Source organism: Neofelis nebulosa, chromosome 1 (assembly GCF_028018385.1).
Source record: "Neofelis nebulosa isolate mNeoNeb1 chromosome 1, mNeoNeb1.pri, whole genome shotgun sequence".
NCBI lineage: Eukaryota > Metazoa > Chordata > Mammalia > Carnivora > Felidae > Neofelis > Neofelis nebulosa.
This window is the reverse complement of record NC_080782.1, coordinates 26,191,153-26,212,489: the sequence shown is the minus strand read 5'-3', so window position 1 is coordinate 26,212,489 and position 21,337 is coordinate 26,191,153. Positions and strand designations below refer to the sequence as shown.

The 21,337-nt window shown below is 45.0% G+C and overlaps 1 protein-coding gene across 5 annotated transcripts in view; it reads left to right on the top strand.

Annotated features, from left to right (window-relative positions):
• Window positions 1–3,009: 3,009 nt before the first annotated feature.
• The window catches only part of MTMR12 (myotubularin related protein 12), a 65,657-nt gene continuing 47,329 nt past the window's right edge, over window positions 3,010–21,337 (top strand). The window contains exons 1-2 of one of the 5 annotated variants that reach the window (XM_058716687.1): window positions 3,011–3,247; window positions 15,802–16,271. In XM_058716687.1, coding sequence (XP_058572670.1) covers window positions 16,269–16,271 — 3 coding nt within the window. In that variant the 5' untranslated portion in view covers window positions 3,011–3,247; window positions 15,802–16,268. Of the gene's footprint in view, window positions 3,248–15,801; window positions 16,272–21,337 lie in introns of all 5 variants that reach the window. The other 4 variants (XM_058716663.1, XM_058716672.1, XM_058716681.1 and 1 more) reach the window with 4 other exon arrangements.

Below are 21,337 nucleotides of genomic sequence, written 5' to 3'. Positions count from 1 at the left end.
TACATGCCTGGCACCAGATAAAGATGAATAACACACACAAATAGGCTGCTTCAAGTGACTCCAAAGAGGAGGAAATGCAAATGTGGCGAGGCTTAACTATTTACCAAAGGAAACCGTTTTCTCTCCATTTTGGAACATGCTGTCAGTTTCACTTGTCTGTGGGAAGCACTGCCTTTGGTCTGGCACTTGTTTTCATGTGAGCTAAGATTTGTTCCTATTTATAATTCTCCGAGAAAGCTTAGGGAGGGCAGTATTAGGAGAAAAGAGTGACTTTAAACTATTGTGTGTAAATTAAACTATTTCAAGGTCTAAGGGCTTCCATCTGTGTTTATTAATAGATGGAGAATTATTTGACCTCAGCATGACAGGAATTTTTCAATCAGCTGAGAGAGACTCTCCCAAGGAGATCTGACCCACACCCTAAAGATTAAGTAAAAATATGCTCATAGCTGGAGAACCTTAAGAGCAAGATGGAAACAGATGTTAGTTTATTCTCCATCTTTATTCCCTTACTGCTCCTTAAAGAAAACATGTTTTGTTTTTTCATTTGTTTGTTTATTTTCGTTTTTTCTGCAGAAAGGCCTTTGCTAGGCACACAGGGGCGAGTCTAATGTCAGGGTGACGGGACAGGGCACATCCTGCAGAAAAGCAGGGGTGGCATCCCTGCCCAGGGGCAGCCTGAATGCACTAAGGGCTGGCCCTTCAGACAGGCTCAGGGGAGGTCCGCCCACAAGGGCTTCAGGCCCCTCCGTCATGGAGATGCCATCCTGACATGGGGAACATGGGTCCTTGCTCTCATGGCTGCCTTGGCTGCTCTCAGGGAGCACTGTGAGGTGGGATAGAGGGCTCGGGAGGGCCCATCAGGAAGGAGACAGGCTACATGATGGAGAGGAGGGAGATTGGGCTGTGTGGTAGGCCCAGAAACTTCTGGGCACTTCAGTCGTGATATCTGGAAGCAATGGGAGATGCTGGCCCCAAGATTGAGGTCCAGGTCAGAGCAGAACAGTTGGATCTAGAGCTGGTTTTAACTTGGGCTCTGCTGAAAGTGAATGGTTATCATTGGAACAGAGAACTGAAGAGAAAGGGGAGTTAGTCTCCAGCATTCTCCGTAGCACACAGCTCTGGGCACACATGTGGTACACATTCCCCATATTCACACAGATAGATGCAGGTGGCTGTACACTTATGTACACACATGGTCATACACACCAGAAGGCACGTGTGCAGACACCCACATGCACAAGTACAGATATAATTGTAGGAAAGCATGGGTTCTTAATGGGGCACCTGGCTGGCTCAGTCAGTGGAACATGTGACTCTCGATCTCAGGGTTGTGAGTTTGAACCCCACATTGGGTGTGGATCCTACCTCTAAGGGCCAGCCTTATGTGACTGCACTAGTTGGATGTCCAAGAAGCCAGCCCTGGCCACAGGTGCCCAAGCTAAATATGCTATAGTGGAAGACTGTGGAAATCCAAACTCCTCTGAAAAGCAAGAAAGTAAAAATTTGCTCAGACTGTCATTTCACTTTGAAAGTAAAAATTGTTGTGAAGTTTAAGTGATGTTTTAGTCTGGACAAATAACTTCATTCCTCAACACCTCTCTACAGAGTGTCTTTATGAAGCCTGACGTGGCCTTCCCAAATAGAATTGACGGCTTTCATCATGCTCCTTCCTAATTTGTGTAATTACAATGTTAAACATTTGGGCTTTGGAATCATACAAAGCTGGTTTCGAATCCTAGCTCTGTCAGTGACTAGTTGTGAGACGTGGGCAAATTACTTGCATCTAGTTTCTCACCTGAAAACCAGGATAATGCTATTCATCTGTGGCCCCAGGGCCGCTATAGTTGTTAGGCTTAATAATGGCAGTCTAGCTGGAAATGAGGCTGCAGGACTTGTCCTGAAAATATGCTTGCAAAACTAAGCACATTCGCTTTCACTTAGATTTTTGGTTTATTTGGAGTGGCTTTGGGAAGCATGCTTATGGAGATGAAGAGGGCAAAAAGCATTAGTCACAGTGCCTGACACTGAAAAAATTAACTGCCAATATTTACTAGCTTTTCATACTAAATTTCTTGACAGCAGGGCCCTGTTTTATTCACTAGTGTCTAGCATAATGCTTAGCACCAAATGTGAAATGAAAATGGATTTCCTTTGCAATTTGCACTAAAAGTGAGGATTTTATCGATAACTTGGGAGAGTGGATAAAATAAATCTCTTAAGGGCTTTTGTATTGTTAGAAACAAAAAGAAACAGGGGCGCCTGGGTGACTCAGTCGGTTAAGCGGTGGACTTGGGCTCAGGCCATGATCTCATGGTTTGTGAGTTTGAGCCCCCATATGGGGCTCTCTGCTGTCAGCCCAGAGCCTGCTTGGGATCCTCTGTCTCCCTCCCACTCACACTCTCTCTCTCTCTCAAAAATAAATGAATATTAAAAAAAGAGACACAAACAAAAACAAGTGGAAAAATGAGGTTGACAAGGCCTTTTATGATGAAACATTCAAACCTATTCCTAAGTGCCTGTTAACACTTGAATTGTCTCATCTTTGTCTACATTCAAAGTAATAAACCTGGACGTCATCGATGTGTATCTGGAACTCATACGGGGGATTTCGATACACCACACTTTTGGAAGCTTTACACCAAGACGGCAAGCAAGAAGAGAACGAAGGCAAAGAACAACTGCTCTCAACTTAGTGACCGTAGGATCATTGGACGACAGCGACATTCTTGCTATCCAATCGCCGGGGAGTCCGGAGAGAACGCTCTCTGGATTGGTCTGAGGAAACATCTCTCCAGGTTCATTCAAGAAGTAGCTTGGCGTGGGGCTCCGGCCGGTAGTGCCTTCTGGCCAATCACAGAACGCATGAGGCGGGTTCTGCCGGAGTGGAGCCTATCTCTGAAGGCGAATCTGCTCCCGACAGACCCGCCCGCCGCGAGCGGAGGGGGCGTGGTCTCCGGCTGAGGGTTCCCGACTCCCTGGGCGCGCGCGCGGAGTGGGCGGGGCGAGCGGTGTCAGCGGCGGAGCCGGATGCGGGCGTCGCCGGGGCCGCAGCGGCCCTGGGGATGGGCGGAGCCCCAGCCGCCAGTGCTGGTGGCCGCCGCCGCTGCCGGAGCCCGAGCGGCCGACTCTGCTCCCGCGCGTCGCTGCTTCCTAGGGCGGCGGTATGCTGGGGAAAGGGGTAGTCGGCGGTGGCGGCGGCACCAAGGCGCCCAAGCCCTCCTTCGTGTCGTACGTGCGCCCAGAGGTGAGGGGGCGCCGCGCGGGCGGGGCGTCAGGCTGGAGCTGCCGGGGTTAGGGGCGCCGGGAGCCCCCTCCCCGCTGCGGGGGAGGGCCGCGGGCGCTTCCTGTGCGTGTGCGGGAGGAGAGCCGGGCGGGGTGAGGCCCTCGGGGGCGCGCTGAGATCTGTCGCGGGCTGAGGTGGGGACCTCCGGCGCGGGCCGGCAGGTGCCGGAGCGCAGGGCCCGGTCGCTGGCGACCAGGTGAAGGGGCCTGAGCCGGGAAGGTGCTGCGGCCCGGGACCCCCCTGCCTACCTTGGCGAGGAGCTGGGGTTCTGGGCACCGCGCGGGAGGGGAAGGGCTGGACGCTCCGGGCTCCCGTGGGGACCTACCCCGAGCCCGCCGTCTGGGTGGGTCTGCCCTTGGAATTTCTCAGTTGAGTCTTCAGAGCTGCCTGCTTCTAATAGGGCTGTTTGATGCCGCCGGCGGGATACCGTGCACTGCCTCCCGCCTCCCATCTGCAAGCAGCACAGTTCTTTCCCTTGTGAATTCCCCTCTGTCATTTCTTCCCCCTTTCATCTCACCTCCACTTGCTTTTCTCCTGGAGTTTTACTCTTAAGTTCATTCATTCATTCATAAAATATTTTTTGACCTCCTACACTATTCTGAACAAAACAGATCTCCGCTCTCCTGGAGCGTATTTGATGGAGACTAAACAACAAATAGAATAAATATAAGTAAATTATATGGTTATATTAGAAGGTGAAAAGTATCATGGGAAAAAGAAAAGGCACCATTTTCCTCCATGTCACAGTGGCATTTGAGCAGACTTGAATGATGTTGGGGTCTGAGGGAAGAGTAGTGCTAGTAGAGGGAATGGTCTGGAGTGTTGGAGGCTCATCAAGGAAGTCAGCCCTGAGGAAGCCTAGTAGGTGAGGGGGAAGAGTCCTAGGAAACCAGGTTAGAGAGGTTACAGCTTGTTGCCCATGCTGAGGACTTCTTGAGTTCCCAATCCAAATGCCTAATGAGATGTGTTCTCATTTTGGATTTCTGAAGGTTTTTCCTACTCCTCTGCCCAGCACTTTAATCAGCATGTGCATGAGCACTATTAAACCCCTGGTCTTCAGCTGTCTTCCTACCCCTGTAAAGCACAGGCAGGTGGGCTGTGGATGAGAGGTCTTGATCAAGGACTGCTTCCACAAAACCACCTGGGGCCTGAAGCCTTTGCATATGCGTCTTCAAATTCACAATGTGTGTGTTTCCTCCAAATGGAGAATACTCTTGAAATGGGTCTTATTTTTAATCCTAATTGAAAATAAAAACCACTTCCTCCTTTGATGCTTGATGAAGGAGTCAGGGTCATCTTGAATTTTCAATAGGTTTCCCTCCTATCATAAGTAAGTAATGTCAGTTTCTCTTTGTGTCTTTTATGATTGATTTGATCTTTAACCTTTCCTCTTCAGTGAGATTGAACTACACATGGAAAGTCTGAAATGTGGCCAGAGTTCAAGAATGTTCAGATTTTTCATCCACCGAGTGCACATGTTGTAGTTAGACATGTTTTCCCTCTTTGCTCACAGTGCCTGATATATTTCCTTTGAGGGATAATTAGGGAAGGGGAGTGGTTCAGCCCCCAAATGGTCACATTTTTCAGATCCTTCTAGTTGGCAGTTTTGTTTTCTTGCCATAAAATAATGCTGTGTAGATACTATGTTTCTTTGTTGTAATCTGTCTCTAAAAAACTTTTTTTTAATAGAGGGAAGGGCTCTGACCTAAATTGCTTATGGTTTTTAAAAGATAAAGGTATGAGGGAGTGAGAAACCAATTTGTTTTTTAAGTGTATAGCTTTTGCTAGATATCCTATTATTGGAAATTCATGTGAGCAGCTTTGAGGCATAGCTTATGTACCTCTGAAAGTACTGAACCTGGTAACCTTCTGTTGGTTCACTCAGTAGGAGTCGTCCCTCACAACACTTTTCTGGACTGCCATTCTTTTTCTACTGCTTTCCTTCATATTGCCCTCATCTTTACTGCTTTGGTGTATGTCTTCCTATCACATTTCTTTGTATGCAGTTTGCTTTTTTTAGCTGGGAATTTGCAGGTTTCTTAGGCATCTTTTTGCTGGTAGGTCACTGAGCTGCCAGAACAATCTTCACACCTTATGATGTAATGATACCTGTGCCTGGTAATGAACTTGTTCTTGGCTGATTAGATCTTGGAAGGTTCAAGAGTGGCTTTCTTCAGTATGCTAAAGAGTCTGTCAAGAGTCAGCACTTTGTGCAAAAAACAGAAGTACTTAACTGGATAAAGTATTTGAAGATGATGCTTTTAAACATGATGGCTTATATGGTTTTTTGTGCTAAGATTGACATTGAACAGCCTAAAATGAAGGATAGTAGTTAGTTTCAACGTGGCCCTCTGCCAGAGTTAACTTGGGTTCTTCTGTCATTGATTCTAAGTCAGTGAACGTGAATGTTAAAATCCTGAACTGTAGTTTAGGACCTTTGGTCATGTTTTGTAAACTCTGCCCGGAGAGTTATAAATCAGTAAAGCTTGTAAGTGGGAAGCCAGTGGCTCTGGAAATTGAGGTGAATAGGAGAGGACTGGATCTCTTGGTGGTACCTGATGGCTGGTACCTAGAAACATCTCAGCATCACTGCCCCAGCTTAGTCCCAGACAGACGGTGCAAAGGAAATTGTGCCTCTGTACAGGGGATTCCGGGGTGCTGATCTCCCCTTCAAGGAGGCATTTGGTTATGGTTTGGGAGCCAGATCCGCTTTTCTTGGTAAATAAAGGAGAAGCTGTAGTTCATTATAGAAAAATAATAAAAGATAGACAAAGAATTTTTTATTTATTAAAAAAAAATTTTTTTTTAACGTTTATTCATTTTTGAGACAGAGAGAGACAGAGCATAAATGGGGGAAGGTCAGAGAGAGAGGGAGACACAGAATCTGAAACAGGCTCCATGCTCTGAGCTGTCAGCACAGAGCCCAACACGGGGCTCGAACTCACGGACCACGAGATCATGACCTGAGCCGGAGTCGGATGCCCAACCGACTGAGCCACCCAGGCGCCCCGACAAAGAATTTTTTAAAGGAAAGTTATAAACAACTTGGAGTGTACCCTGTCAGATATGTGTGTAGGTGTCTGCATATGTCTTTTCCAAAGTGGGATTAATATTGCTAATCATATTATTTTGTAATCTGCCTTTTCACCAGAGATCTATATTGTAAATGTCTTTCCACGTCAGTTGTTAACCTATAATGTCATTTTCAATTAGACCCAATAGGGATGCTTGGGTGACTCAGTTGGTTAAGTGTCCAACTTTGGCTTAGGTCATGATCTGCAGTTTGTGGGTTCGAGCCCTACATCGGGCTCTGTGCTGACAGGCTGGAGCCTGCATCGGATTCTCTGTCTCCCTCTCTCTCTGTCCCTTGTCCCTCCCCTGCTTGCACTCTGTCCCCTCTCTCTCAAAAATAAATAAACTTAAAAAAAAAAATTAGACCCATTTTCCACAACAGAAATACTGTGATGAGGAGATGTTAGGTAGTACAAAGAGCCCAAAAAAAAAAAAAAAAAAAAAAAAAGGCAGAGTGATTTTTAATGGATTTCTACTTCATCACCTTCTCTGGTGCTGAGTATCAGTTCTGATTGTTCAGGACTGCCAGTTCTCTGGTCAGTTACCTTGAAATTGTAAGCACTGGTTTTGTAATTTATAGTGATTAGAAATGCTTATTGTCTGTGCCAGGAAGAAGCTGTAGAAAGAGGACCATTAGATGGTCCTAAGGGAAAGTTCTGATTTAGCAAGAGCCTGGTTCATTGTGATAAGGGAGTTGAATAAAAGCTTCAGGGTGCTCCTGCGTTGTTCTCTGAAACTAAGACCAGGAAGAATCCAGCTTTTAGAGTCTGTGTACTTGTGTCCATATTTGTATGATTTTCCAAGTATGATTTAAATGGACTTTCTAGTAGAATTTAAGTCAGTGTTTGACTTGAATACGCTGATAAGTTATCAGTTACTTACTTGTAACTCACAATCCTGAGATCAAGAGTCGCATGCTCTACCAACTGAGCCAGCCAGGTGCCCCCCATTTGTGGATTTTTAGATTTGGGAGAGAATTTAAAGATAATCTCCACCACTGTACTCTTCTTCTGTAACACAATGTGGAAGTGCGGCCTCGCAAGGTTAAATGTCCTGTCCACACCACAGAAGTATTTCAGACCAGAGAGAACTGTCTCCTGGAGCCAGTGGTGCCCATGGCTAAGCCAGGCCCCCAGGAGCTTAGGGAATACATAGACATGGGAAGAAAAAGCAAGAAAAGAAACAAAGCTTGAAGAAGGGTCAAAAAAAAAAAAAAAAAATCCAGACTTAAGAGCCAATTTTATCTTCTCATTTAACCCTTTAGGGAAAAGAATGCATTTGATTGCCTAATCTTCACTTACCGCCATATCTTTTCATGGAGAGAAGTGAACCTATCTATGATCTAGTGTTTTTCCAAGAGATAATGGCTGGGCGGGGGGTATATATCAGAATAATAAAATGAATAATTACCAATATTTTTTAGGCACTTCTGTGTCCCAGGAACTGTGCTTCTCTCATTTCATCCTTTCAACTATCTTATGCAGTGGATACTATTCCCTCCGTTTTGTGTGTTTAGATGTGGAGAGAACCAGTGAAATTAGTACCTTGCTCACGGCCATAGCTGGCAAGGGGTGGTGCCAAGATTTAAACTCAAGCAGTCTGACTCCAAGGCTGTTCTTCTGTACTTACATTTATGAATGCAGGGAGTATTATTAGTGAAACATGCCTGTAGTCCTGATGGACATTCACATGCTAAAATGTTTTCTCATTCGTGTTCTCTAGTAGCAGTTTTGTTCTTGGCTTTTGTTAGCTTCTCCACTAGGTGACTGTGAGTGGATACAAGGGCCCCTTGGAGATTCATTCAGCTGATATTTACTTAAAGCACCTGCAAGTAGAAGGCATTGTTCTAGAGGTTGACGAGGCATTGTTCTAGAGGTTGGGGATACAAAACAGATGAAATGATTGAGATTATTTTTGGTGGAACACTACTGTGCTGGACTACTGACTTTGATGAGTTGGGTGGATCCGTGGCTAGAAGAGATTGGCTTATCCTAAATCAGACTTCCTTGCTCAGTCCCAGCAATAAAAAATACCTTTAGGGGTGCCTGAGTGGCTCAGTTGTTTAAGCGTCTGACTCTTGATTTCAGCTCAGGTCAGGATCTCACGGTTCCTTGGATTGAATCCTAGAGTCAGGCTCTGGGGTGACAGCATGGAGCTTGCTTGGCATTCCCTCTCTCCCTCTTTCTCTGCCCCTCCCCGGCTTGTGTGTGTACACTCTCTCTCTCTCTCTCAAAAGAAATAAACTTAAAGATATACCTTTAAAAGCAAATCTAGATCCATTCACTTTTCTTTTTTAAAGACTCTTAACTTTTTTCCATTCCAAACTAATTTTTTGATGACTGCAGAATTTTCTACTTGAACTTAGAGGTCATTGACAGTGATATAAAGGACATCAAAAGTTCTTCCTAAAATGACCACTTTCTTAGCTGTGGCTTTTATAGTCTGATGATCTCTCCAAAGCTTCCGCTTTTTCTCTCCTGCATGTGCTTCCTGCGGCATCTCCCTGGATCCTTTCCAATACCATTCAACTTCTGCAGATGGAGCATCAGAAGATGTCATAAGGCTACGTCCGGCAACACTTCCTGCAGCTTGATCGAACAGCTGCCACACTGACAGCCTCTGTCTCAGAACCCGATGCTCTCCTGCACCCTGTTTTCCTCTGTGATGGTGAAACCATCAAAATGTTGGCTACCATCACCAAATGTGATGGCTACCATCGAAATCTTAGGCTGAGGGCAACCCATACTAGAAATTTAAAGTTCTAGATTTTTCTCTGAGCATCTTCAACAAGATGTTTGACATTCTTGGAATAATTTCACATTAAACCATCCTGCATGACGGTGTTCTTAGAATCGGATTTTTTAAATCACTTTAAAAGATGTATACCTATTTTTATAAAGACAATATTAAAAAAAAAAGAAAAAAGAATGTAACAAAGTTGCAGACTTCCGAAGTTAGAAAAGTAAAATTACCATTAATTATGCTATCTTTTATTATTTTTTTTTTAATTTTTTTAAAAAAAAATTTTTTTTTTTCAACATTTTTTATTTATTTTTGGGACAGAGAGAGACAGAGCATGAACGGGGGAGGGGCAGAGAGAGAGGGAGACACAGAATCGGAAACAGGCTCCAGGCTCCGAGCCATCAGCCCAGAGCCTGACGTGGGGCTCGAACTCACGGACCGCGAGATCGTGACCTGGCTGAAGTCGGACGCTTAACCGACTGCGCCACCCAGGCGCCCCTATGCTATCTTAACCAAAGCAGTTATTTCCAGTTGTTAGTATGTTCTTGCTTTGTTCCCAGTCATAATATATGTAAAAACGTATAACCTGCATGTGGTTGTCATGTTTGAAGATGGTACTGCTGGTCTGTGACAGGAGAGTGTGCACTTGGAGTTGTTTTACCAGCAGGAAACTACCCTTAGTTTTCCATGAGTTATGCTTGTGGCTTCTGATGTGTTTTGGGGAGACAACAAGAAGATCGGCGGGTTTGCAGTTTAATGAATCACTTAAAATAAACCGCTTGAGAGAGGTTGGGAGGTAGGATTGAGCTGGAATAATTCTTTTTAAAAATTTTGTATGGAATAGTTTTAAAAAAATTTTTTTTAAGTTTATTTATTATTTATTTTAATGTTTATTTTTGAGAGAGAGAGAGAGACTCTGAGTACATGTGGGGGAAGGACAGAGATGGGGAGGACAGAGGATTAGAAGTAGGTTCCACGCTGACAGCAGAGAGCCCTGTATGGAGCTCAAACTCGGGAACCTTGAGATCATGACCTGAGCTGAGTCGGACACTTAACCAACTGTGCCACCGAGGTGCCCCAAGTTTGTTTGTTTATTTTGAAAGAGAGAGCACGAGTGGGGTGGGACAGAGAGAGAGGGAGAAAGAATTCCAAGCAGGGTCCATGCTGTTAGTGCAGTGAGCTCAGGAGCCATGAGTTCATGACCCCAGCCACGGTCAAGAGTCAGATGCTTAACCAACTGAGCCCTCCAGATGCCCGGAGCTGGAATAATTCTTGCAACCTCTAATCTTTTGTTGTTTTGGGAGGATGAAGAGGGGAGGTACAAATGGAGCAGAGTGAAGCTGCTCAAGAGCTAGAAGGGCCACAGGGCCACTTCTGTCTTCAGTCCCCTCTGCATGCCTCCAGGGTCACAACTCTAAGGAGGGCAGACAACCGCTTATTTTGGCTGTGAGTGAGGCTGTCCTCTAAGCCTTGGTTGTATTTCTACCTGGAAGATGGAAATCATAATAATCTCTGATAGGTATATGTGAACATTTATGAATATTAAGTGTGATTATGCAAGTCCTTAGAGTACTTGGCACATGGTTAGCCTTTAGTAGATGTGGGCTATTGTTGCTGTCACTAAGTTGTTGGTCAGGACCATTTGGATGGTTTCAGAAAGTGCTTAATCATTAATCTTAGAATACAGAAATCTTTCCCAGCTAAGGTATTAATGAAAGTGGAGTATTTAGTTGTTGTGGTTGTTGCCATGGTATCATGCCCAGAAAATTCACTGTGTGGTAACTCTTTCTTAGAGTGTTTTTCACTATCTCTGAAAGTTTCTTTTCCTCTTTTCTTTGTTCCTTTATATATTTGAGAATGATTTAATTATATTTAAAATTCCAACCTAATGAGAACACTTACTCGTTGACTTTTTTCATTATTAACATTTGGCCTTTGACATTTTGCTAGTTTTGTGCTGGAGATGTATTTTTCCCTCTTCCCTCATTTCTTTTTTTTCTTTTTTCTTTTTTCTTTTCTTTGCTTTTTTTTTTTTTTTTTTTTTCTTTAAGTAATCTCTGCCTCCAACATGAGGCTTGAACTCACAACCCTGAGATCAGGAGTCGCATGCTCTATTGACTGAGCCAGCCAGGTGCCCCCTTTGTCCTTCATTTCTAATGACTCTATCATAGGCCAAATTTTGTCCATGTATCACATCTGTTCAATGGTTTACTTAAGATAAGAGTAAGTAAAATCAGATTACCCCTGGAAGTAATAACTGTTTATTTAAAAGGCAATTGCAAGCCTGTGCTGTTTTGCTTTCATGGGTAAATACTTTTCCTAAAATAGTATAATCATCACTTTTACCTCCTGTGCCCCTGTCCTTCATTATTCCCTATAGACTTCAGTGGGGGAAGCCCTTCAGAGGTGGCATCTAAGTCCTCAGTCATTTGCTTTTGGGAAAGGGAAGGGTTGCAGCCACAAGAAAAGCAGGGCTTGTGAATGGAAGTCCTGGACACCTTGGTGAAATATTTTGAAGTCTGCCTTTCCTTTTTTTAATTTAATTTTATTTTTTTTAAGATTTTATTTTTAAGTAATCTCCACACCCCAAATGGGGCTCAAACTCATGACCCTGAGACCAAGAGTCACATGCTGTTCCAACTGAGCCAGCCAGACACCTGTCTACCCTTCCCTTATGACAGATTGCCAACCCCTGTTTGAGACAGTGGTCCTGAGCTGCTGGGTGTGTTGCTTTTCTTGCTAAGAGAGTTTTAAAATTCCCAAGAATACCTTGAAGGGAATGAGCCCAGATTTTTGGATAAAAAATCTCACTGTGTTACTACCTTTTCTCTAGACATACAATCGAGTTCCTGTTTTGCTTTAATCCCTTGAGATCCACTTCCCAGTGTGGTTTCACCTTTCAGATTTTTTTCCTCAACTGTAACATTGAATGACCATCTTCCCTGCAGGCTGACTTTGAATGTGATAAGAAATAACCACGTGTACATGACATGACTGCTAAGATGCTATTATTTAAAAAAAAAAATTTTTTTTTTTTTTTGCTTATTTTTGAGAGAGAGAGAGAGACAGAGTGTGAGCAAGGAAGGGACAGAGCGAGAGGGAGACACAGAATCTGAGGCAGGCTCCAGGCTCTGAGCTGTCAGCACAGAGCCTGACACGGGACTTGAGCTCACGAACTGTGAGATCATGACCTGAGCTGAAGTCAGATGCTTACCCGACTGAGCCATCCAGGCACCCCTAGATGCTGTTATTATTGATAGTCACTTGAATTGGGAGAATTGTTGATTGTGTACCTCCCATTTGCACTGTGTTAGAATTAGGAATGCATAAAAACAGTCTGTACTCTCAGGGGGTTCACATTCTGTTAGAGAGACAGCAAGTCAACAGATGGCTCTAATGCACAGAAGTAGGTGCTGCCTGTTCATGAAGGAGGCGTGCACAGAATGCTTTTGGAGCACAGAAGGCTGCGGCAGCTTTCGGCCTCATGTGAAGGCAGCGTAGGACTTGGAAAGGGCAGTGTGAGGGTGGGTGCTGGTGTGGGGAGGAGGGGGATGATGTAGTGGGCAGGCAACAGGGACAGCTCGAAAGGCTCATGGGCATGTTGGGCCCAGGTGGTCGAAGCATCTGTCTCATACCTTATGTAAGGCGTGGTGGGGGGTGAAGTGGGCTAAATCCTGAAAAGTAGAATCTGAGGGGGTGCTGCTAGGACAAGCAGGCTTGTTATTCTGCTTTCTGCGAATACTGTTTTACCATGAAGTCAGTCTGGCCCTTTGTGAGCCTGTAGGCACCTTCTCGTTTGCTTCTGGTTCCCCTTGGTCCAAGACCACGGAAAAGCTCCTGCTCCAAGGCTTTTAGCTCCTTGCCAGCTATTCAGCTGACCTAGTATTTGTGTAGCAGTCCTGGGAGTGGGGCAGGAGGTTGGTGCACAGAAGGCAATGCCATGTGTGTTTGCAGCTGTTGTTAGTCACGTCAGTTAGCTTCGACTCTGAGATTCTGACAGCCCTGTAACTGCCACCTGCTACCTTTCTCCAGCACTTGTATACATTCCAGTGCTACCCTCTTTAACTTTTAGTGTAATGTGGTTAAGAGCACAGCTTTGGAATTAGAGCTCTGCTACTTGCCTTGTGGATTTGGTCTGGGTATTTAACTTCTCTGAGCCTCGGTTTCCTGACCTCTGAAATGGGAATAAAAATAGTTGTGTCTAGCTCATAAGATTGTTGTTAGTCTTAAGTGAGGCAGTCCATCGAAGTTAACACAGTACCCAATGTGCAGCAAAGCCTTATTAAATGTTAATTGTTTTAGTAGCTATTACCTTTTACCCCAGAAGCTGCAGGGGTGTGTGTGTGTGTGTGTGTGTGTGTGTGTGTGTGTGTACGTGTGTGCACGCGTGCATGTGTTCATTCTTTGGGCCACAAGTGCAGGTCCCAATAGTGGTGACATTTCTTATGTTCCCTTCTAGCATTGTTCTTCCCTTGCACTCTCAGAGGCTGGTCACCAGAGTGGGGGGGGGTGCTGTCCCTTTTGCAGGTGCCCACAAAGGACGCCTTTCCTCTCCATCCAGAGGGCTTCCCTTCCTGCATAGCTTTCTTTTTCAGTAAGCTCTTTCATGGATTCCTTCTCTGTCCTTCTGTCACAGTGTTTTTCCTTGTCTTGAAGGCATGCAGGAGGACCTGAGGTTTGGGCAGTGTTTTATGTCCTGGGCCTTCTGTCCGATCCAGCGTGGCTATCTTCCTTTTAAATTAGCCTGCCAGTGGCCCCTTCTCTCCCGAGCCAGCCAGTTATACTCCTGGCCATCACAGTTTCCAGGGTTCCCTTGGGGGGTGCCCTCTTTGCTGGTTTGTCTTCACTTCCATTCATTCCGCCCTCCTTGCTGTGCTTGGAACCACAGACCATAGATGCTTACCTGGTCTCTCCCTCTACCCGAGTCACCCTGCACAGCACAGCCAGGTTCCTGCTGGGTGCAGCCTGCGTGTGTCATTTTCCCATTTAAGAGTCCTCCTGTGTGCCTGCCGCTTTCCCAAATCTTAACACCCTTTCCAGACTCACTGCAGATTCCTGCCTTCTTCTGGTTTGTTGAGTGAGTGTTAGTTTGCATTTGGGAGGCCAGGACTCTGTTCATTTTTTTCTGTGTGATTTTGAGGGAGCCCCCTTGACCTCTTTGGCTGTCATTTCCTGATTCATAGAGTTGGCCTAGGCAAGTGCTTTTGAACCTATTTTGCCCAAGGAAATTAAAACAAAAATTTTGTTAAGTTATTTGAGAGAGAGAGAGAGTGTGAGCAGGGGAGGAGTAGAGAGAGAGGGGAGAGAATCTGAAGCAAGCTTTACACTGTCAGCATGGAGCCCGATGTGGGGCTCAAACTCACAAACCGTTAGATCATGACCTGAGCTGAAACCAATAGTTGGATACTTAACTGACTGAGCCACCCAGGTGCCCCTCCCCCCCTTATTTTTTTTTTAAACAGCATGGTTCTTTGGGGGAGCTTTTTCAAAATAAATACACTGTACCAAGTCCTGGTTTAGAGATTTGAATGGGCTTTAGGGTCAGGGAAGGATGTATGTGGGGGGGGGGGGCACCTGCTGTAAGTATCCACATTTTTTTTTTCTGTTAATTATTATTTTTTCCTTCAACCCCTATTGAGAACTGCTATTTCAAATGAAGTCATAGGGGAAACCCAAATAGAGAAAAGTGAGCGAGGAGTGTAGTGGGAAAGGCTGCTGGCCAGGGAACACTGAAGGCCAGAGCCATTTCAGCCTCTCTGTGTTCGCCGGTCTTTCCTAATTGGCATTCTCCCTTTCTTTTTGCCCATGGTACAGGCCGTCTGTAGCTCTGGGTTCTTTGTTGCTACAGTCGATCATTTATTCTCTACTCCTTGTGTGTAATTGCTTTGTGTCTGCAGATCTTTCTCCAACAGAGCTGTAAGCTCCTTGGCCTGCAGTGCCACAGAGTGTGGCCTCCTGGAGGTCAGCGTGACTTCAGAGAGGACTGTGGCCATCCCACGAGGGGGCCTCAGGGGAGCTGGTGGGAGCATCGTTCTGAGCCTCTTTTTTATTTCTCCGGGAGAGTGATTGGGGTGGTGAGGTGAGAACTGTGGTAGGCCGTTAGTGTGGTTCCTGACTCTGTTCTTGGTCTCTATGCCCCAACAGTCATCTGTTAGAGTGATTGTTGTCAAGAAGCATGAATGAGTAATGCTTTTACTGTCATTCAATAAGTGATGAGCTGTCAAACCAGAGTGAGGGACTTAATTTGGGTCTTACTGAGCAGTTACTTTTCTTCCTTTAAGAAAAAAAATCCGAGATAAGGGGAAAAAGCAGTCTAAATGTGAATGTAAGGATTTGGAATGGGCACATGAGTAAGTATTGCTTAGCTGTTAGGGTAATGCACTGTTACAGGTTGTCTCCTGTTTCCCTGTCCTGAACACTTGTTACAGTTGAAAGGACGCTTGATGCTATTATTTTGTAATAGGAAAAAAGTTTAAGATTCGTAGTTACCTAGGGCTCAGAGTGGTGTTAGGGTGGTGTCAGGGAGAATAGGGGGGATGAATGCTAATGGGTACCATGTTTCTTTTAGGTGTGATGAAAATATCCTAAAATTGATTGTTGTGATAGTTGGATAACTGAATATACTAAACACCACTGAATTATGCATTTTAAGTAGGTGATTTGTATGGTGTATGAATTTGCCCTTTTTTTTTTTTTTTAAGCAAACTCTGTGCCCAATGTGGGGCTTCAACTCACAACCCCAAGGTCAAGAGTCATATGATCTACCAACCGAGCCAGCCAGACGCCCCTGAATTTGTATCCTAGTACAACTTTTACAAAAACAAAGTAAAAATCAAAAGTACTAAGCCAGGTGTTGGAACTCCTGTGAACAAGTTCTGGCTTCATCACCTGTTTAGCTGTATGAGTCCAGGCACACGATTTAACCTCTTGGAGCTTCATTGGCCTTATCTGTAAAGCAGGGATGAGAATACCTTACAGGATCATTATCAAGATAATGACATGGGACATGTGGAAGTGGACGTAGTGAAACCTTCAGCAAATTATATATTTATGTGTTTAAGTTAGACACATATTTTTGTGGATAATAGATGCTTAGTCTGAAATGTTATTGAAAGTTCCCAACAACCCTATGAAATGAACACTTATTAAAGGCTGAGACCTGATCTGCATGGTGAGTAAATAGCAGAGTCCTTAAAGACCAGATACCTGAACCGGCTTAGTCTGTGGTCTGTTACTTTGAGCCCAGACAGAGATTGTCAGTTCACCTCTTACTGCATGTCTGCTTTCCTGGCTTCAGATACTGTTTTCTTGTCAGAGTAATTGTTGCTTGTATGCCAGAGAGTGTATAGAGGGTATAGAGTGGAGCTGTGGTTAGCAGAGCTGTTACCTGGGCATGCTTTCAGAGGGGACTGAGCCTGCTAGCAGGCTGGCTCTAAAGCGAGTGAAGCCCTCTGGCCAGGAGCAGGGAACTAGCAGTCTGGGAACCAGCTCCAGGAACAAATCCTGCCTAGATTTCCAGCTCCCTAGAATTGGACAGTAGGTACATTCATTTAGCTTCTAGGCTGTATCTTCAGTGATAGAGCTTCATATTTAAAGTCTGGCTTTGCATATGCCCCTGTCCTATTGATGGGACTAGAATGTGTTTCAGAAAGAAGTGTGACAAAAGTTGGTAAGACTTGGCACTAATCATATACTTCAGTACTGATCATACTTAGGTAGTAATTTAAAAAAATCTGTCAAGAACTATGCTTAGGATAGTTAAAGAATATTACCAGGAAGAAGAATTCCTTGTCTCTTTGTATGTTTCTGTTTATGCATTCTTTTAGTAGACTTTTCTTGACAATTTACTATCTGAGGCTAGAAAATACATACAGGTACAGCCTCCTCCCCCATTTTGTGTCATCAGTTGGGGAGGCTGACAAGGTAAGAGATTGTTGCAATACAGGAGGGAGGGGCGATCGGAGAGATCTTGGCGGAGGTCTTGAATTGTGTGGACGGTTGAATTGACTGATGGGTCCAGTGGCTTCACTGGGAGCTAGATGGTGACAGTGTGGCTGTGGTCACGGGAGCATGCAAAGTGAGAGGTGATGGTGGCTGAAAGTAAAAGCAGCAAAGGGATGGACAGATGTGGATGGATTCTGGAGCTATTAATAAAGCAGAGCAGACAGGTCATGAGGGGCAGGGAGTAGTAAAGAATGACTGCTGGGTCAAGGGAGGTGGGGGGGTGGGTTAAATAGGTGGTGAGGAAAAAGGAGTGCATTTGTTGTGATGAACACTGGGTAATGTATGGAAGTGTTGAGTCACTACATTGTATACCTGAAACTGACACTACACTATATGCTAACTAACCGGAATTTAAATGAAAACTTTAAAAAAAGAGGGACATCTGGGTGGCTCAGTCAGTTAAGTGTGCAGCTCTTGATTTTGGCTCAGGTCATGATCTCATGGTTTGTGAGATCGAGCTCTGTGTCTGCACTGATAGTGTGGAGCCTGCTTGGGATTGTCTCTCTCCCTCTCTCTTTATGCCCCTCCCCCGAACAAATAAAAATTAAAAATAAAAATAAATATATTAAATATATTTATATATAAATAAATAAGTAAAAATATAAATAAAAATAACTTTTTAATGGTTTATTTATTTTTGAGAGAGTGCGCACATGCGTGCGAGCTGGGGAGGGGCAGAGAGAGAGGGAGACACAGAATCTGAAGTAGAATCCAGGCTCTGAGCTGTCAGCACAGAGCCTGATGTGGGGCTTGAACCCACGTACAGTGAGATTGTGACCTGAGCCCAAGTAGGACACTTAGCCAACTGAGCCACCCAGGTGCCCCAGTAAATAAACATTTTAAAAAATTAAAAAAAAAAAAGAGAAATGAATGACTTTTGGGTGTCTATTGATGGGGCCGATCATTGAGTCACAGCCCAGAGGAGGACGAACAGGTTTGGTGGTGGGCAGCAGAGTGATGAACTGGTTTTAAAATGTGAATTTGGAGGATGTTAGGAACATTCCAGTGCAGGTGGGCAGGAGGCTGTTCAGGTGTGTAGGCCTGGAGCTTTTGAATAGAGATCTGGAGTGAAGAGCCCTTTGGGGGTCATCCGCTATATTGCTGGAAGTGACATGAGTGGGAGAGCTTGTGCAGGGAACACGGGTCTTGTGAAGAGGGAGGAGGACCCCGCCTGGAAAGGAGCCTTGCAGAGGAGCAGCCAGAGAGTGGTGGTTTGGCCTGGAACTAATTTCTGCTTATTTTCAGGTCTCAGTATAAATGACACTTCCTGAGGGGAGCAATCTTCTCTGACCCTGTGTGAGTGCGGTTTGGTGTTCCTACTGTGTTCCCATCATGGCCTGTCCGTCCCCGAGAGCAGCACTTCGCACACACCTTTGTTACGCGTGTACTGTGGTTGACTCCTGTGTGCTCTGGGTGGGGAGGCAGAGGCAGTGTGTTCTGTTCTCTCCTGGGTTTGCTGTGCTGGAGTACAGCAGGTGCGCGAGAAGTGATAGTTCATTGGTGAAAGGGTGCGAAAAGGCAGGGATAAGACGGTGCCCTGGAGAAGGATGTGGCCAGCAGGCAGAGGCAGGTTATATTATAGTGAAGAATATGATTCTGGTCAGGTAAACTGAGGCTCAAGTCTCACTTCACTCATCCTAGGTCGGCCTTGTTTTCCTCATCAGTAAAATGGGAACAGTAATGGCTGTTAACAGAGTTGTGAGGATTACATGAGATGATGCAGTCTTGATATGTAATCTTTTGTAGGCTTCCAGTATTTATTGCATTGTTCACCCACTGTTCCAATTATGACTTTTTATTTGTCTGGATTTAGTGAGAGCAGAAGTCAATTCTTATTTATCTTTTTATTCTCAGCATTAGGTATTTAGGATGTTCGGGAGCTGTTTGTTGAAATGAATTGGTATGTATTAGAGATGGGTCACCCCGCAGCTTTGAGTAACCAGACATTCAGCTTGAGTGTTGACTCACTAGTTTTGCTCCTCGGGCTCATCGGAGCCCTGTGCTTTGGGCCACTCCTTCTCAGAAACAGAGTTCTGAGAAGAGATGCCATTGACAACGTTTTAGTGCCAGGCCACGTGGATGATCCAGGTTCCGGTAGGTGTGTCTCCTTTGGGCCATCAGCTTGCAGAAGAATGGGTGGCAGTTGTCACAGATTGCCAGGAGAGGAGCGCTTCTGGCTCAGCGTGGGGTGGGCTTTTTAGATGATGTGGGGGCACTGGCAGGTCCTAGGGGTGGGTGGTACTCCCGCGGCTCCTTTTGATCTGTGGGGTAAACCGTGCAGAAACAGGAAGACTTGTTATTCATGCCCTTGTTCTCTTTTTAAATTAAAACAAACAGTAGCCAAAACATTGGGGTAAATGTTGAAATAAGGAATTAGTGACTACAAACCCCAACTCCCATCCTACCACTGTGGTAGAACTGTTCCCCATTTATGTTCAGCCACTGTTGTGACTGAACTCAGGCCACTGGGATACCCTAGTTTGGAAACTGTGGGCATGCTGTGACTGCTGACAGCAGTCTTTGCCATTCTTTTGCACTGTAATGGCACAAAATGTCCACACTCAGATGGAGTCGCAAGAGGTGCCACACAAATCATTTGGTCCATTTGTAACTGCTACGTTTGTTGAAAATTTGCATCATTTTCTTTTTTTAATGTTTATTTATTTTTGAGGGAGAGAGCATGAGCAGGGGAAGGGAAGAGAGAGAGAGGGGGACAGAGGATCTGAAGCAGGCCCTGCACTGTCAGCAGAGGGCCCAGTGTGGGACTCCAGCTCGTGAACCGTGAGATCATGACCTGGGCAGGAAGTTGGACGCTCAATCTACTGAGCCACCCAGGTGCCCTGAAAATTTACATCATTTTCAAATGAGTTGTTTTTCAGGAGTCTTGCAGAGTTCAAGAAAAGTCTGTCAGTGTAACTAGGAGAACCAATTCTCCTTAATTATTAAAGAACCATACTTTTCTACCTTTTTTTCCTACCCATTGAACCAAGATACTTAATTGGAGTCAACTAGGACTTTTATCCCATGTTTCATAGCTTTGGAAGTACAATTGTCACTGTTTGCTCTTAGGCAGCTGGGCAGGGAGTGTCAAGAGTTGAAGGATGGTGGGATAGAAGTAGTAAAGAGTTAAAATGGAGTCCAGGCCCCTCTCTGAAACCAGATGGCGATGTAAGTAAGCACACGGGCAGCTGTCACTAGAGGCTGGTTGGATTGGCTGTCGGATCCTGGGATGACGCCAGCCCCATCCACGGCTGTCGTGCTCCTACAGTTCTTACTGGACAGGCTTCACAATTTCTGGTCTTTCTGGATGAATACCACATGCATGACTGTGTTCAGTGGAACACACTCTTTTCTCCAGCACTTTACCATATGATTAGAGCATTTAGTGATGCCATCTATAGTAATGGCTCAAGCCTAGTTATCATATCTTAAGCCATATGTTTCTCTGGTCCCTGCTCAAGTGGTTTTAAAACCTCTTTAAAACATCTCACTACTTAGTCATTGCTCATGAAATTAACAAAATCTTTTGAACATGTACCATGTGCAGGGCCTGTATTGGATTCTGGGGATATATGGTGAGCATAAAAACAGATAAGGACTTAGCCTCAGAGTTTAGATTGTTGGGGAGACAGACTTAAATAATTACATAGAACAAATGTGAAATTGCAACTGTGACAAGGGCTAGGAGGGAGAGAGATACAGAGGGCAGTGAGAACCTGGTAATAGAAATGGCCCTTGTCATGAGATCTGATGGATACACAAACTTCATAGGGCGGAGAAGTAGAGGAGAAGCATTTTATAGAAGGAGCATCCTGTGGAAACAACTCAGGATGAGAATGAGCATGGCAGGTATGGGAGGTTGAAAGGCCAGTGTGGCCAATGTGCAGACTGAGGAAACCAGATTGGACAGGTGGGTAGGGGCCAGGCTGCACAGGCCCATATCAAGTCATTGTCTTCATCCCGCCAATAATGCAAAGCAGACTGTGTGCTGAAAGGAACACTGCTGCTTTAGGGTGGAGAATGGATCAGAAAGTGGACAGACGTGGGTAGACCAGCTGCAAAGCGTGTGGTCCAAATGGGAGGTGGTAGCTTGAATTAGGTGATGCCGGTGGAGATAAGAGAGGAACATGAATTCTAGAAACATTTTTAACAGGTAATATTGATGGAATTTGGTGATAGATTGGATATTGAGGGTGATGGAGAAGGAGGTGTAAAGGGGGACTCTTAGGTTGA